Source organism: Phacochoerus africanus, chromosome 7 (assembly GCF_016906955.1).
Source record: "Phacochoerus africanus isolate WHEZ1 chromosome 7, ROS_Pafr_v1, whole genome shotgun sequence".
Lineage (NCBI taxonomy): Eukaryota > Metazoa > Chordata > Mammalia > Artiodactyla > Suidae > Phacochoerus > Phacochoerus africanus.
In genome coordinates this window covers 25,918,415-25,931,277 of record NC_062550.1, presented here as the reverse complement: position 1 = coordinate 25,931,277, position 12,863 = coordinate 25,918,415, and the positions used below count along the sequence as shown (strand labels likewise).

The 12,863-nt window shown below is 52.0% G+C and overlaps 1 protein-coding gene and 1 pseudogene across 2 annotated transcripts; both read left to right on the top strand.

The window, feature by feature from the left end:
• The window catches only part of LOC125130977 (retinol dehydrogenase 16-like), a 7,672-nt pseudogene extending 5,086 nt beyond the window's left edge, over nt 1-2,586 (top strand).
• A 2,118-nt stretch (nt 2,587-4,704) lies between these two features.
• On the top strand, nt 4,705-7,611 carry LOC125130979 (17-beta-hydroxysteroid dehydrogenase type 6-like). Of its 2 annotated transcripts, none has more exons than XM_047786971.1 (2): nt 4,705-4,845; nt 6,821-7,611. In XM_047786971.1, exon 2 carries the CDS (start codon nt 6,823-6,825, stop codon nt 7,393-7,395), a length of 573 nt encoding a protein of 190 aa, XP_047642927.1. In that variant the 5' UTR covers nt 4,705-4,845; nt 6,821-6,822; the 3' UTR covers nt 7,396-7,611. The 2 variants fall into 2 exon arrangements, with proteins under 2 accessions (XP_047642927.1, XP_047642928.1); XM_047786972.1 differs by lacking the exon at nt 4,705-4,845 and adding an exon at nt 5,600-6,291.
• The last annotated feature ends 5,252 nt before the right edge of the window (nt 7,612-12,863 follow it).

Below are 12,863 nucleotides of genomic sequence, written 5' to 3'. Positions count from 1 at the left end.
GGAGGAAGCTGCCTTCTGTCTCCACAGCTCCCAGGGGCTGCACTCCCCACACCCCGCAGCCACGTTGTTTGTGTATGTGTTTCCAGCCAGCCGCTCCCCATGCAGCCTCCCTCCTGAGGTCCCCACTGATGGCAGGTGACATGGAACCAGGGCTGAGTCCTCACTCATGGGCCCAGCACAGGGTGGTCCTTTGCCCTCACTCTTCCCAGGACTCTGGGGCCTGGTGAACAACGCTGGCATTTGCACGCCCATGGCTCCCAATGAGTGGCTGACCAAACAGGACTTCATGGTGATGCTGGATGTGAACCTGTTGGGGATGGTGACGTGACCCTGCAGCTGCTGCCCCTCGTGAGGAAGACCAGGGGGCCGTGTGGTCAACGTCTCCAGTGTCATGGGCCGGGTGTCCCTCTTTGGCGGCGGCTACTGCCTGTCCAAGTACGGCGTTGAGGCCTTCTCAGACTCCCTCAGGTATGTCCTGGGACAGAGACCCCGCCTGGGTCCTCCTGCTTCTGTGCCTCTGGGGGCCTTTGCGTGGGTCTTGTCATCAGAGATTTAGAGGCTCTTCCCTTGAGCTCCCTCTGTCTTGCTCTGAGTAGGGCCTCTACTGGGAGGCAGCATTTTGTGTTTGGGGTGTCCACGTGGGTCCCAGGCCCATAGAGTTGATTCCGCATCTTCCCTGCCTGGGATGAGGGCCCACATCAGAAAGTGTCGGAGGCAGAGTTGGAGCTGATATCACTTGGATGTGCAGCCCTCCCACGGGCTTCACTGCGATGGTATTTAGGTGCTGGGCGGCCTGTGGGAGTGTTTCCCATGAAGCGGTTGATGAAGGGAGCTACTTAATCAACTCAGGGGTAGATAGTCCACTGGCTGCAGGGAGGAAGGTGGCTCTGATTGTGTGGGAGCTGTGTCCACAGGCAGGTGGATGCTCTTGGGAGGACAGTTGGCAGAGGGTGGCTAGTGTAGCAGAAGGGATGGGGGAGCCTGGGCAAGATGCAATGTGCAGAGCTGGTGACTGTTTGGATATGAGGGGAATTTGAGGGGATAGCGTTTGAGTGGTGCCTTGCAGCATGGTTGCCGGGGTTTAGAGCTGATAAGCACGAATGTGTACAATGACTGGAAAAGTAATCAAGCTCTCTCTGGCAGCAAGACTGTCCTCACATGCTTTTTCCCCCCAGGTTCTGTCCTTAACAAGCTCCCAGAATATCCAGCTTATTCCACCTTAATCGTATATTGGTGTCTTTTTTCATTTTTGGGGGGCCCAGGGCTATGGATTGAAGCCGCAACACAGCAGGGACCAGGCTCGATCCTTAGCTGCTGGGCCCCCAGGGAATTCCCTGTGTTGTCGTTTTACCATTTTTTCATGTTTTGGTTTGGAAGACCCTGACGTCCTTGTCCCTGTGTCTTCTTGCAGGAGGGAGCTCTCCTACTTTGGGGTGAAGGTGGCTATGATCGAGCCTGGCTTCTTCATGACCAATATGACCGCCGCTGAGGTGTTTAATGGAAACCTCCAGGCAGCATGGCAGCAGGCCAGCCCAGAGGTCAAGGATCTCTATGGAGACGCATTCATGGCTAACTGTGAGTGAGCTGTAGACCCTGGGGAGAAGAGCAAACCCTTGTCTAGGAGCCAGGGTCTGTCATTAGCGCCTCGTCCAATCTCAGGTCCTTCCTCCAGGCTCTGACTGCCCCCCACAGTGAGGGCATGTGCTCCATCCCCAGGGCCCTGTGTGGCCAACTGGTGACCTCAGGATCCAGGCTTGGTCGACTTGGGGACCACTGTCTCTCCGAAACTCTCATTATTTGGGGAGGATACTGAAGCCCGAGAGGAAGGACACCGTGGACTCATGGCAAGCTGGTGTTAGAGTCAGCTTTCTTCCAGGGGCCTAGATTCCTAGTGTTTGTAGACACCTCCAGTTTATGCCATGGACATGTTGCCAGGATAGATCCCGAGGAGGCTGAGTGTGGAGTGAGGTCCTGGGCTAAGCGTTAGGGCCCCCCCGCCCCCCGGTGTACCATGGTTCCAATTTGGAATATGATTTTGGAGGACCAAGCAATTTTCAGAAACTTTCGGGTTGCTCTGAAAGTGCGTGGGTTGGGAAGTGAAAATAGTTTGGATGGTTTCTTCTTCTGGACAGTCATGAAGACATATGACCTATTGAAGCCCCAGTGGTCTGGGAATCTGTCTTTGGTGACCAACTGCATGGAGCACGCCCTGACCTCCTGCCACCCCCGCACCCGATACTCACCTGGCTGGGACGCCAAGCTCTTCTACCTCCCCATGAGCTACTTGCCCACCTTCCTCGTGGATCTCATGATGTACTATGGTGCCCCTAGGCCTGCTAAGGTCCTGTAACCCAAGACTGAGGTGCATGGCAGGGGGAGCTGGGGACCGTGTGAGGCGGGGATGCATCAGTGGGAGGGAAACAGAGTGGAGAGAGGGCTTCTCCCATCCCTGGGGACACCCATGCCCCTCCTCCCCAGGCTCCTCTGGGGACATGACTCAGGACTCTGGGAATATTAGGGAGAAGGGAACACGTTTTGTGGCTGAGTGACAGGGGCTAATAGCATAACCTGTGTCCTGTTCCTTGAGTGGTCTCTCAGTGCCGCCTTCTTCTTCTTTTTTTTTTTTTGCTTTTTGGGGCCGCACCTGCAGCAACGGAAGTTGCCAGGCTAGGGGGCTGCTTAGAGCTACCACTGACGGCTTGTGCCACAGCCACAGCAACTTGGGATCTGAGCTGCGTCTGTGACCTACACTGCAGCTCTTGGTAAGGCCGGATCCTTAACCCACTGAGCAAGGCCAGGGATCAAATCCGCAACCTCATGGTTCCTAGTCATATTTGTTTCCTCTGTGCCACAACGGGAACTCCTCTCAGTGCCTTCTGATCCCCGTGCTACTGTGATAAATCCATACTTTTGGGGAGGGTGTGGGTTCTTGGGGGTTTTCAGCCCCCTCTGCGCTGTCCCTGTCCACCTCTTCAGATGTGTCTTTCACGTGTCCAATTTCCGTCTTCCACAGAACATATGTGGACAGGGTTTGTGTGTGTGTAGAAACTTCTCTCCCATGAAAGTGTTACTAGAATGTTGGTACCGGCATCCCGGTTCTTGTTCATGGCAGTTGAAGAATGAACTCCGTGAACACACAGGCAACAAGCAAGCAAAGTCTTTATTAAAGGAAAGGAAATAGCTCCCAGGGTTGCTGGGAGGGGGGAGAAGAACCCCCTTCTTTATTGTCCTATAGGGATTTTTATTTCTTAAAGGTGGGAGGGGCACCAATGTGGGGTCCAGAAAGATGTGGTTTTCTCCCATTGGCCTTGCTCAATTACCTGTATTGGTCCTTGTCTAATAGGGGGTTTAGGGTTGGAAATGTCCCGTGAGTTTTTATGGTTTCTTTGTCCTTTTCTTCCCTTAGATTAAGTCACCTTTCCTCTCATTCCTTTTCTATCAGTTGAGGCGTGGGTAGAGATTCACATTTCCTATAGTAAACATAGTCTGTGGGAATGCACATTTCCTATAATAAAACAAGGCCTGTGGAGGTGTTATTCCCTGGAGCCCTTAAGCCACAAAGGTTAATCAATATCCATATCAAAGGAATGTATGGGACCCCAAGCTCCTAAGCTGACTACCTGAGTTAATGTTCTGCCTCAAAGGTACCTGTTGAACTAGAAGGTGACAAGCAGCCTGCCCCACCAGCGTAGGCGCCAACTCAGTAGACCTTGGCTGGAGAGGGGTGTCCTCAATGGGGGCCCTGACAGAGGATCTGGACACCAGTGCTTGGTTTATCATGGAACCAAAATTTTATTGATTATTTTTCCCCTAACATAACACTTCAAAGATCACCCACTCAGATGCATGCTAGAACTTCATGGTTGTACTGAAGTCTCCATATTTTTCAATTATTTTTATACACACACAGCAAGCCCCAGACATAGTACACACTGGAATCAAATAAACCAGCATTTATTCACTTTACAACTTGGTGGTATATGTTCTGAGGTTTGGACGCACACCCAGGAATCCTCTCCCAAATGTCAAGAACTGGGAGGTTCCAAAGCCCTGATCTTACGGGGTCAGGGCTGCACTGAGATAGTGTCCATGGAACACAGTGTGGACTGTGACTCAAGGTCCCCAGCTCAGACAAGGCAGAACAAGACGTGCAGAGCAAGGAAAAGAAGGGCCTGCAAACCAGCCCAAGTCCTCCCCCCAGGCCCCCAGCAGAGCCCCCTTCCTCCTCCTCCAGGCTTCCTGCCTTGGGGAGGGAGCCATCTCTGGTCTGAAGGACACGTGCAGGGCTGGAACCCATGCCAAGGGGCTGCATGCAGCTGCTCTAAGGACGTTTTTCTACTCACTGCTTCCGTTGCGTGTCCTGGTCCTTTCTGAGAACAGGGTCGGTGAGTCCCCACTGCAGCTCTCACACCCTGCAAGCCCCAGACAGTCAGCCAGCACCTGAAGGCAGCGTTTTTCTGTACATTTTGGGACCTCGCTCCCGGTAGGAGGGCTGCATATCTCTCGGGCTGGAAACAAGCGTGCACAGTTAGTGCCGCCTCCTCCCCTGGTAGCTGCTCCCCTGTTGCCTTCGGGTCCCCCTGTCAGAGGACCCATCCAGGCTGGCAAGATGGAAGGAGTGGGTGTGGGATGCCCTCTTGACTGACCGTGGTCCCGCTGAGACGCTGCGGGGCGCCAGCAGAGGGCGCACGCAGTCCTCAGCAGCCCGCCTGAGGCTCACAGGTGCTGCCCTGGAATCTGGGGGAGCTGCCCGCCCAGGACGTCCCTGTGGGGACTCTTGTCAGTGAGTCTCCCTGACAGGGTCGCCTCCCCGGAACGTCTCCTTCAGGCCCTTGCAGCTCCCAGGTGAGTGAGTGTCGCCTCAGGCCGCTTTGCTCTCTCACTGACTCTCCCGACCTTCCCTTCCCGGGAAGCTGGTTCCCACCTGGAATGCGGTTTGAAACCCCTGAGAGCCCCGCGAGCCTCACTCTAAGGTCAGGCAGGCTTCAGGAGGAGGAAGCCGGTGGCCTGAGGGCTGGGACGTTGTGCTGCAAGGCTCCTTGGGATGTTATGGCTGCAGGCTTAGTGGTCTCGGAGCAGCAAAAGGTCTGTTTCTCTGAGTAAAGAAACCGCGACCTCATGTGTCAGCAGGGGTTGTGTTTGCCCAGGATGTGCATGTCCAGGGCACCATCCTTCATCCTTGGCTTCTTCCTCCTCCCCCTGTGGAAGCCCTTGTGGGAGGGTCCCGGTCGAGCCCCAGGAGGCAGGGACGGGCTGGCTTCTGCAGGACCAGGCTCTCGATTGCTGCTGGCCACCTGCCACGTTGAGGGACAAAGACTCTCAGGACCACAGTGAGCTCCTGCAGGTGACAGTTCCAAGGAGAGGCCGAGTCTGTGCCCGGCTCTGTGTTTTCCGGCTGCTGGGGTGGGTTCCAGGGGCACTTGAGCCTCTGGTTCCTCGGGGCAGCCTCTCCTTCCTTCGCTGCCAGGGCCTCTGGCCTGAGCTGCCTCAGCGGTGGGAGGTGGGAGCTGTGAGACGTGTGGACAGTGAGGCGCTGGCCAGCGCCGAGCACCTGGCTCCTGATGTCCCTGCCCTGCTCGCAGCTCAGGGGCTCCCTGATGGTTCCAGCCCCTTGAGCGCCTGGCATCCTCCCCTCCCTGTGACAGCCCCTGTCTCCAGTCCCTTCTGGAGCCTCCCTGGGGGGGCAGCTCCCTCGTCCTCGCCCGCTTCACCCTGGTACGAACTCAACTCTCCCCTTTTCCCAGGGATTGGGCTTCCCAGCCCTCCCCACTTTGGGGGACTTGGATTTCCCATTAACTTTTGTCACAGTCCAAACCAGTCTTTTGTGCCCGTCTTTCCTCAGTGTCTGAGTGGTGTGGCTTCTGGGGGTGGTGGAGGGAAGGGCGGGAACTTGGCACGGGAGGGCAGGCAGAGGGCAGTGTAGTTGGGCATCCAGGGCTGTGGGGAGGGCATGTTCGGAGAGTGCAGGGGGAACGCCTGTCAGACCAGCTTTGCGTGAGTCCTTCCATCAGCCCTCCCAGCCTCTGGGAGAAGTCTCAGCCTTGCCTGTGTCCCCCACTCCCTTCTCGTCCCCGCTCTTTGCCTCTGAGCTCAGACACCCCCACTGGTGCCAGAACACCTTTGTGTCCCAGAGAGCGACTGGGTCGGGAGAGGCCTTGCTCTCTTTTGGCTTCTCCTCCTAGTCCTGGAGGGGCGGAGGGGGACTTAGTCTTTCAGGAGTGCATCCTGTGTGCTGAGCCCGAGGGGGAAGCCAGGCCCAGAGGCTAAGCCAGCTGCCAGGGTCACACACAGGTTGGTAGCCGTGCTGGGTTTGGAAGCCCCGTGTGTCTTGATTCCAAGGGTATTCCCTTTGTAAGGACCCCCAGTTCTCAGAGACCCTGGTCACAGAATTAAATAGGAAAAAGAGAGAAGGTAGTTCTGAGCCATGGATCCTAGGTTATAAAGGTCCAGAGGGTGTCTGTGTTAGTGGTGGGGTGGGGTGGGGGGTGGGGGCGGATTGTGTGGGTGGGGGGGAGAGCGGAGGGGGAGGGAAATCAGGAGGCGTGGGAAGGCAGGAAAGGGTCGTCAGGAATAGTGCACGTGGCCTAGTGGGTTGGATGAACGTGCAGTGTCATCTGTTGGAAATGGTGTAACACGCAAGTTTGACCAGAAGCAAGGGTGCTCAGCAAGAATGATGATCAGGAAAGACCTGAGGACTCCCTGCCAGAGAGCCTGAGGCTGACCGGCCAACCAAGAGCCTGTCTGTTCGTAAGTCCTCCTGTTTGAGCAGCAGCCAAACTCCAGTCTTACCCCAGCCTGTCTGTTTCTGTCCCCTGCAAAGCCATGTGGCTGTACCTGGCAGTCCTCGTGGGCCTGTACTACCTCCTGCGCTGGCACCGGGAGAGGCAGGTGGTGAGCCACCTGAGGGACAAGTATGTCTTCATCACGGGCTGTGACTCGGGCTTCGGGAACCTGCTGGCCAGGCAGCTGGACGTGCGGGGCTTGAGGGTCCTGGCTGCATGTCTGACGGAGCAGGGGGCCCAGCAGCTGAGGAAGCAGACGTCAGACAGGCTGGAGACGGTGCTCCTGGACGTGACCAAGACAGAGAGCGTTGCTGCGGCCAAGGAGTGGGTGAAGGAGCGTGTGGGGGACAGAGGTACCACCCAGCTGTCTCACGTCCGAGTCTTGTGTCTGTGTGAAGGGGAGCCCCCCTGTCAGCTCCCCGGGGAAGAGTCCCAGCGTGTTTTCCAGGCCTTGGGGTCCTCCCTGTGTTCTTGCCCTCACGCAGCTGCCCAGCCCAGCCCCTGCCCTCCCGGGACCCCCTTCCCGACCGTGGGGCTCTGCAGTTTGGGGAGAGTGTTCCCTGCTGGGGCTGTGTCCTTGCAGACCTCCTGCCTGGTGTCCCCTCCTGTCTGAGCAGGAGGTCTGGGTTTCTTGACGCTGAGTGACCAGGGTGCTCCCAGGGTGCTCAGGGCCCACTTTCTGGAGGAGGGCTGGGGCCGGGGTCTCTGGCTGGGAGGCTGCACAGGTGGCGGGGGTAGGGGGTGGCTTTGGAGCTGGGCTGTGTTGTCAGCACTTGACATGTGTTTGTTTTGTTTTGTTTTTGCTTTTTAGGGCTACACCAGAGGCATATGGAACTTTCCAAGCCAGGAGTGAGCCAGAGCTACAGCTGCTGTCGTATACCAGGGCCACTCCAAAATCATTTCCAAGCCATGTCTGTGACGTATACCACAGCTCTCCGAAACACCAGATCTGTAACCACTGAGTGAGGACAGGGGTTGAACCTGCGTCCTCATTGAGGCTAGCCAGATTCGTTTCCGCTGAACCACCAGGGGAACTCCCTCTCTTTTTCATCTATAGCTGTCACTGTGTTTTACTGGAGGAGGGAAGAGCTTAATTTCTTTCATCTTGGTATACATGTAAAACATGGTCAAAAAACAAAAAAAAAGATTAGTGGTTCCCATCATGGCGCAGTGGAAATGAATGTGACCAGGAACCATGAGGTTGCGGGTTCAATCCCTGGCCTTGCTCAGTGGGTTAAGGATCCAGCATTGCCATGAGCTGTGGTATAGTTTGCAGACGTGGCTTGGATCCCCAGTTGCTGTGGCTCTGGCGTAGGCCGGCTTCTACAGCTCTGATTAGACCCCTAGCCTGGGAACCTCCATATGCCGCAGGAGCGGCCCGAGAAAAGGCAAAAAGACAAAACAAACAAACAAAAACCCAACCACATAATTTTTAATGATGGAATATTTTACCCTTTAGAATAGCATTACTTACTAAAGTGTGCATTATGGCATGATATGTAACTATTTCCTATATTTTTAAAATAAGATTTTAATTTTTTCTATTATAGTCGATTTACAGTGTTCTATCAATTTCTGTTATACAGCAAAGTGACCCAGTCATATATATGTACATATTCTTTAATATACATATGAGTTCATATATATATGAATATATATATATGAATATATATATATATTCTTTTTTGTACATTATCCTCTATCATGTTTCATCACAAGTGACTAGATGTAGTTCCCTGTGCTATGCAGCAGGATCTCATTGCTTATCCACTTCAAATGCAATAGTTTGCATCTACTAGCCCCAAACTGCAGTCCATTCCACTCCCTCCTGTTCCCTCTAGGCAACCACAAGTCTGTTTCCAAGTTCCTGAGTTTGTTTCATTTCTGTAGAAGGTTCATTTTTCCCTTTATGTTATATTCCAGATATATGATATCATATGGTATTTGTCTTTCTCTTTCTGCCTTACCTCACTTAGCGTGAGTCTCTAGTTCCTTCCACGTTGCTGCAAATGGCATTATTTTGTTCTTTTTTATGGCTGGTAGTATTCTGTTGTGTATATATATCACATCTTCTTAATCCATTCATCTGTCGATGGACATTTAGGTTGTTTCCACATATTGGCTATTGTGAATAGTGCTGCAGTGAACATAGGTTACATGTATCTTTTTCAATGAAGTTTTGTCCAGATATATGCCCAGGAGTAGGATTACTAGGTCATATGGTAGTTCTATATTTAGTTTTCTGAGGTACCTCCATACTGTTTTTCATAGTGGTTGTACCAGTTTACGTTCTTACTAACAGTGAAGGAAGACACCCTTTTCTCCACACCCTCTTCAGCATTTGTTATTTGTTGACTTGTTAATGATGGCCATTCTGACTGCTGTGAAGTGGTACCTTTTTGTAGTTTTGATTTGCATTTCTTCTCTAAAGATTAGTGATGTTGAATATTTTTTCATTTGCCTGTTGGCTACCTGTGTATTGTCTTTGGAGAAATGTCTATTCACGTCTTCTGCCCATTTTTCAATTGGGTTGGTTTTTTGCTGTTGAGTTGTGTAAGTTTTTGTACATTTTAGAGATTAAGCCCTTGTTGGTTGCATCGTTTGAAACTATTCTATCCTATTCAGTTGGTTTTCTTTTCTTTTTCTTTTTTTCCCTTTTGTCCTTTTAGGGCCACAACCGTGGCATACGAAGGTTCCCAGCCTAGGACTACACCAGAGCCACAGCAACTCGGGATCCGAGCCGCGTCTGCAACCTACACCACAGCTTATGGGAACACCAGATCCTTAACCCACTGAGCGAGGGCAGGGATCAAACCAGCAAAATCATGGTTCCTAATCAGATTCATTAACCACTGAGCCATGAAGGGAATTCCTCTTTTTTTTTTTTTTAATGGTTTCCTTTGCTGTGCAAAAGCTTGTACGTTTAATTAGATCCCATTGGTTTATTCTTGTTTTTATTTCTGTTACCTTGGGAGATTGACCTAAGAAAACATTTGTACAGTTGATGTCAAAGAACTCCTATGTTCTCTTCTAGGAGTTTGATGGAGTGTTGTTTTATGTTTTACTTCCTCAATTTTATTCATCGTGTTGAAGATAAATGATGTTTTGGTAAAAACTTCTTTTTACCCAATGTTCTTGTCTAAAACTGTGCACATTTTCTTGTTGGTTGTTTTTTTGATTGTTTTTGCCTTTAAAAATTTTAAAATACAGTTTTTCAAGCTTACATTCCATTTACAGTTATTAAAAAATATTTGCTTTATTCCCTGTATTTTACAATAATATTACCATGTATATTGTTTGGGTGTGTCATGCCAAATATGTTGGGAGAATATGCTTCCTACAAGGGTGGGCATATTACCTACCAAGAAGGGGATGGACACTACTGTTTGTGTCAATCCTTTCCCCAGCCCCTGACCCCTCTGACTCCTCTGACCCCTTTCCTGTGGCCCTGAAGTCTGTAGGTTGATGAGTTCAGTAATTGGGATTGTGTTTTTCAGTCTTGCAAAGAGGGTTTTCCCAAGCTGAATGAACTGTGAACCCAGGAGCATGGGGCCAGACTGTGCTCCTGTGTGGGTAGGAGGAAAGGGTGGATTTCTCTGGGGTAGAGGGTGAAATATTTGCTAAGTTTGGAAAGGAGAAAAGAAGAGCATCCTTGCCTCTTCGTGAAGGTTATCCCTTAGGATTCCACAGATTCCCCCAGGGACATTGCTCAATATTGAAGCAGGTGTTTCAAAGTCAGTCCCCTGAGGTCAGTGCCAGCCCTGTGAACCTGTTCCCTCACACCTGGGATTTCAGAAACATTTTTCCCAACCGATGTGCACCCAGATGTGACCCATCTGTTTTGCTCTGGTCTTTCACCATCGCCTTTTTCTTCTTGAACGTGAGGGGAATTAGAGGCAATAGCTTAAGTGTTACTTGCTCTACAACTGGTAGGATTTAGTGCTAAGAAGTGTAAGTTTGCAAAATATTTGGAAAAAATATTCAAACTCTTTATAGAACAATACCCTCATCTTAACATTTCTTCCTCTGGGTTCAAGCAAACATACATCTCACCAGAAGGTTGCTTCTAGTCACAAGGAACAGATATCTCAGTTAATGATTTTAGGGCTTTCCCAAATATGGAAAAATGCAAGATTCAACAGTCATAAAGAATTTCTCCTGAAGTATATCTAACTATCTAAGGGCCCGTTTTGCTCTTTTCTCACAGCAGATCCCTCATCCTGATCTTTACTCTGAATACCTTTCAGGATATATTGTAGGTGAGCAATGCAGTGACTGATACTTAATACTTGTAGAACCAGATTGTGAGTGACATTCCTTGTTTTTCATAACCAGACACTAGAGGACATAGTAGAGAGCTGGGTGTGTTAGGGAGGGGAGGCATCCATGGGAGGGAAATAGAGTGGGGAGAGGGCTTCTCATGTCACCAGGGACACCCATCCCACCTCCTCCCCACATCGTCCCCAGGCTTCTCTGGGGACATGACTCAGGACTCTGGGGATATTAGGATAAAGAAGCAAGTTTTGGAGGTCCTGTTGTGGCGCAGTGGTTAACGAATCCGACTAGGAACCATGAGGTTGCAGGTTCGGTCCCTGCCCTTGCTCAGTGGGTTAACGATCCGGTGTTGCTGTGAGCTGTGGTGTAGGTTGCAGATGTAGCTCGGATCCTGCGTTGCTGTGGCTCTGGCGTAGGCCAGGGGCTACAGCTCCAATTCGACCCCTAGCCTGGGAACCTCCATATGCTGTGGGAGCGGCCCAAAGAAATAGCAAAAAGACAAAAAAAAAAAGAAGCAAGTTTTGTGGTGAGGAGCTGGGACCAATAGCTCACGTCTGTGTCTTGTTTCTTACCAGCCTCTCAGGGCCCTGGACCTTAGGCCTTCCTGCCACTCTGAACAATCCACACTTTGGGGAGGGCGTGAGCAGCTGGGAGGACATCAGCCCCTACCCTTTGTCCCAGTCTGCCTCTTCTGGGTGTGCCCTGGCCCTGGCCGTCTCTCCCTCCCGTGAGCTAGAAATGGACATGGACGTGAAGGCCCATCTCCCCTGAAGGTTCCTGTGGGCAGGGGTGAGGGTGGAGAGTGGCCACCAGCCTAACACAGCAGCCTGGGTGCCAGCTCAGGAGACCTTGGCTGGAAGGCGGTGTTCTCAGTGGGGTTCCTGAGAGAGGACACAGAAACCAGGTTTTGTTTTGTCTTGAAACCACGTGTTTCCACGGATTAAATTTTCCTTAAAATAAACATTGACAGTTGACCCAGACCCAGTGATTGGAGCCATGGCCTTGGGGGGGCAGAGGGGTGTGTGTCTAGGAGAGGAAGAGTCAGATGATCTCCTGCAAGTGAAGGGGTGAGTGGTGGGGTGAGCTGAGGAGGATTTGAAGAGGGAAGTGGGGTCATCCTCTCTTCCACTGAAGTGAGGGGCTAACGTGTCTTTTTGGGGTTCATCAAGTGGCCTTAGGTCACAGGCCTAGACTCAAGAATGGACAGTCGAGGAGAGGTGTCTAAGGGACTGGCAGGCCCAGACCCTTCCCTGAGGACATCTGGCCTCTCCCTCACCAGCCACCTCTCTGTGGCCCTCCCTCTGTCCCCTCCTTTCTTTCTTTCTTTCTTTTTTTTTGTCTTTTTGCTATTTCTCGGGCCGCTCCTGCGGCATATGGAGGTTCCCAGGCTAGGGGTCGAATGGGAGCTGTAGCCACCAGTCTACACCAGGGCCACAGCAACGCTGGATCCAAGCCGCGTCTGCAACCTACACCACAGCTCATGGCAACGCCAGATCGTTAACCCACTGAGCAAGGACAGGGATCGAACCCACAACCTCATGGTTCCTAGTCGGATTCGTTAACCACTGCGCCACGACGGGAACTCCTGTCCCCTCCTTTCGAGTCACCACCCCCCAGGTTCTGCCATCCCCGGGGTCCCCAGCCCAGATACCCTCCCCGCACTCTCCAGTGGAGGAGAGTAGGAGTCCCTTCTGGACCCCAGTCTTATGTTTTCTGCTTCCCTTGACTGAGCACCTACTGTGTGCTGGGCAGGAATTCCCTTGATTTCTCAGGGCCTCCCGAGAGCCTGACTCTTTGCCTCCACTC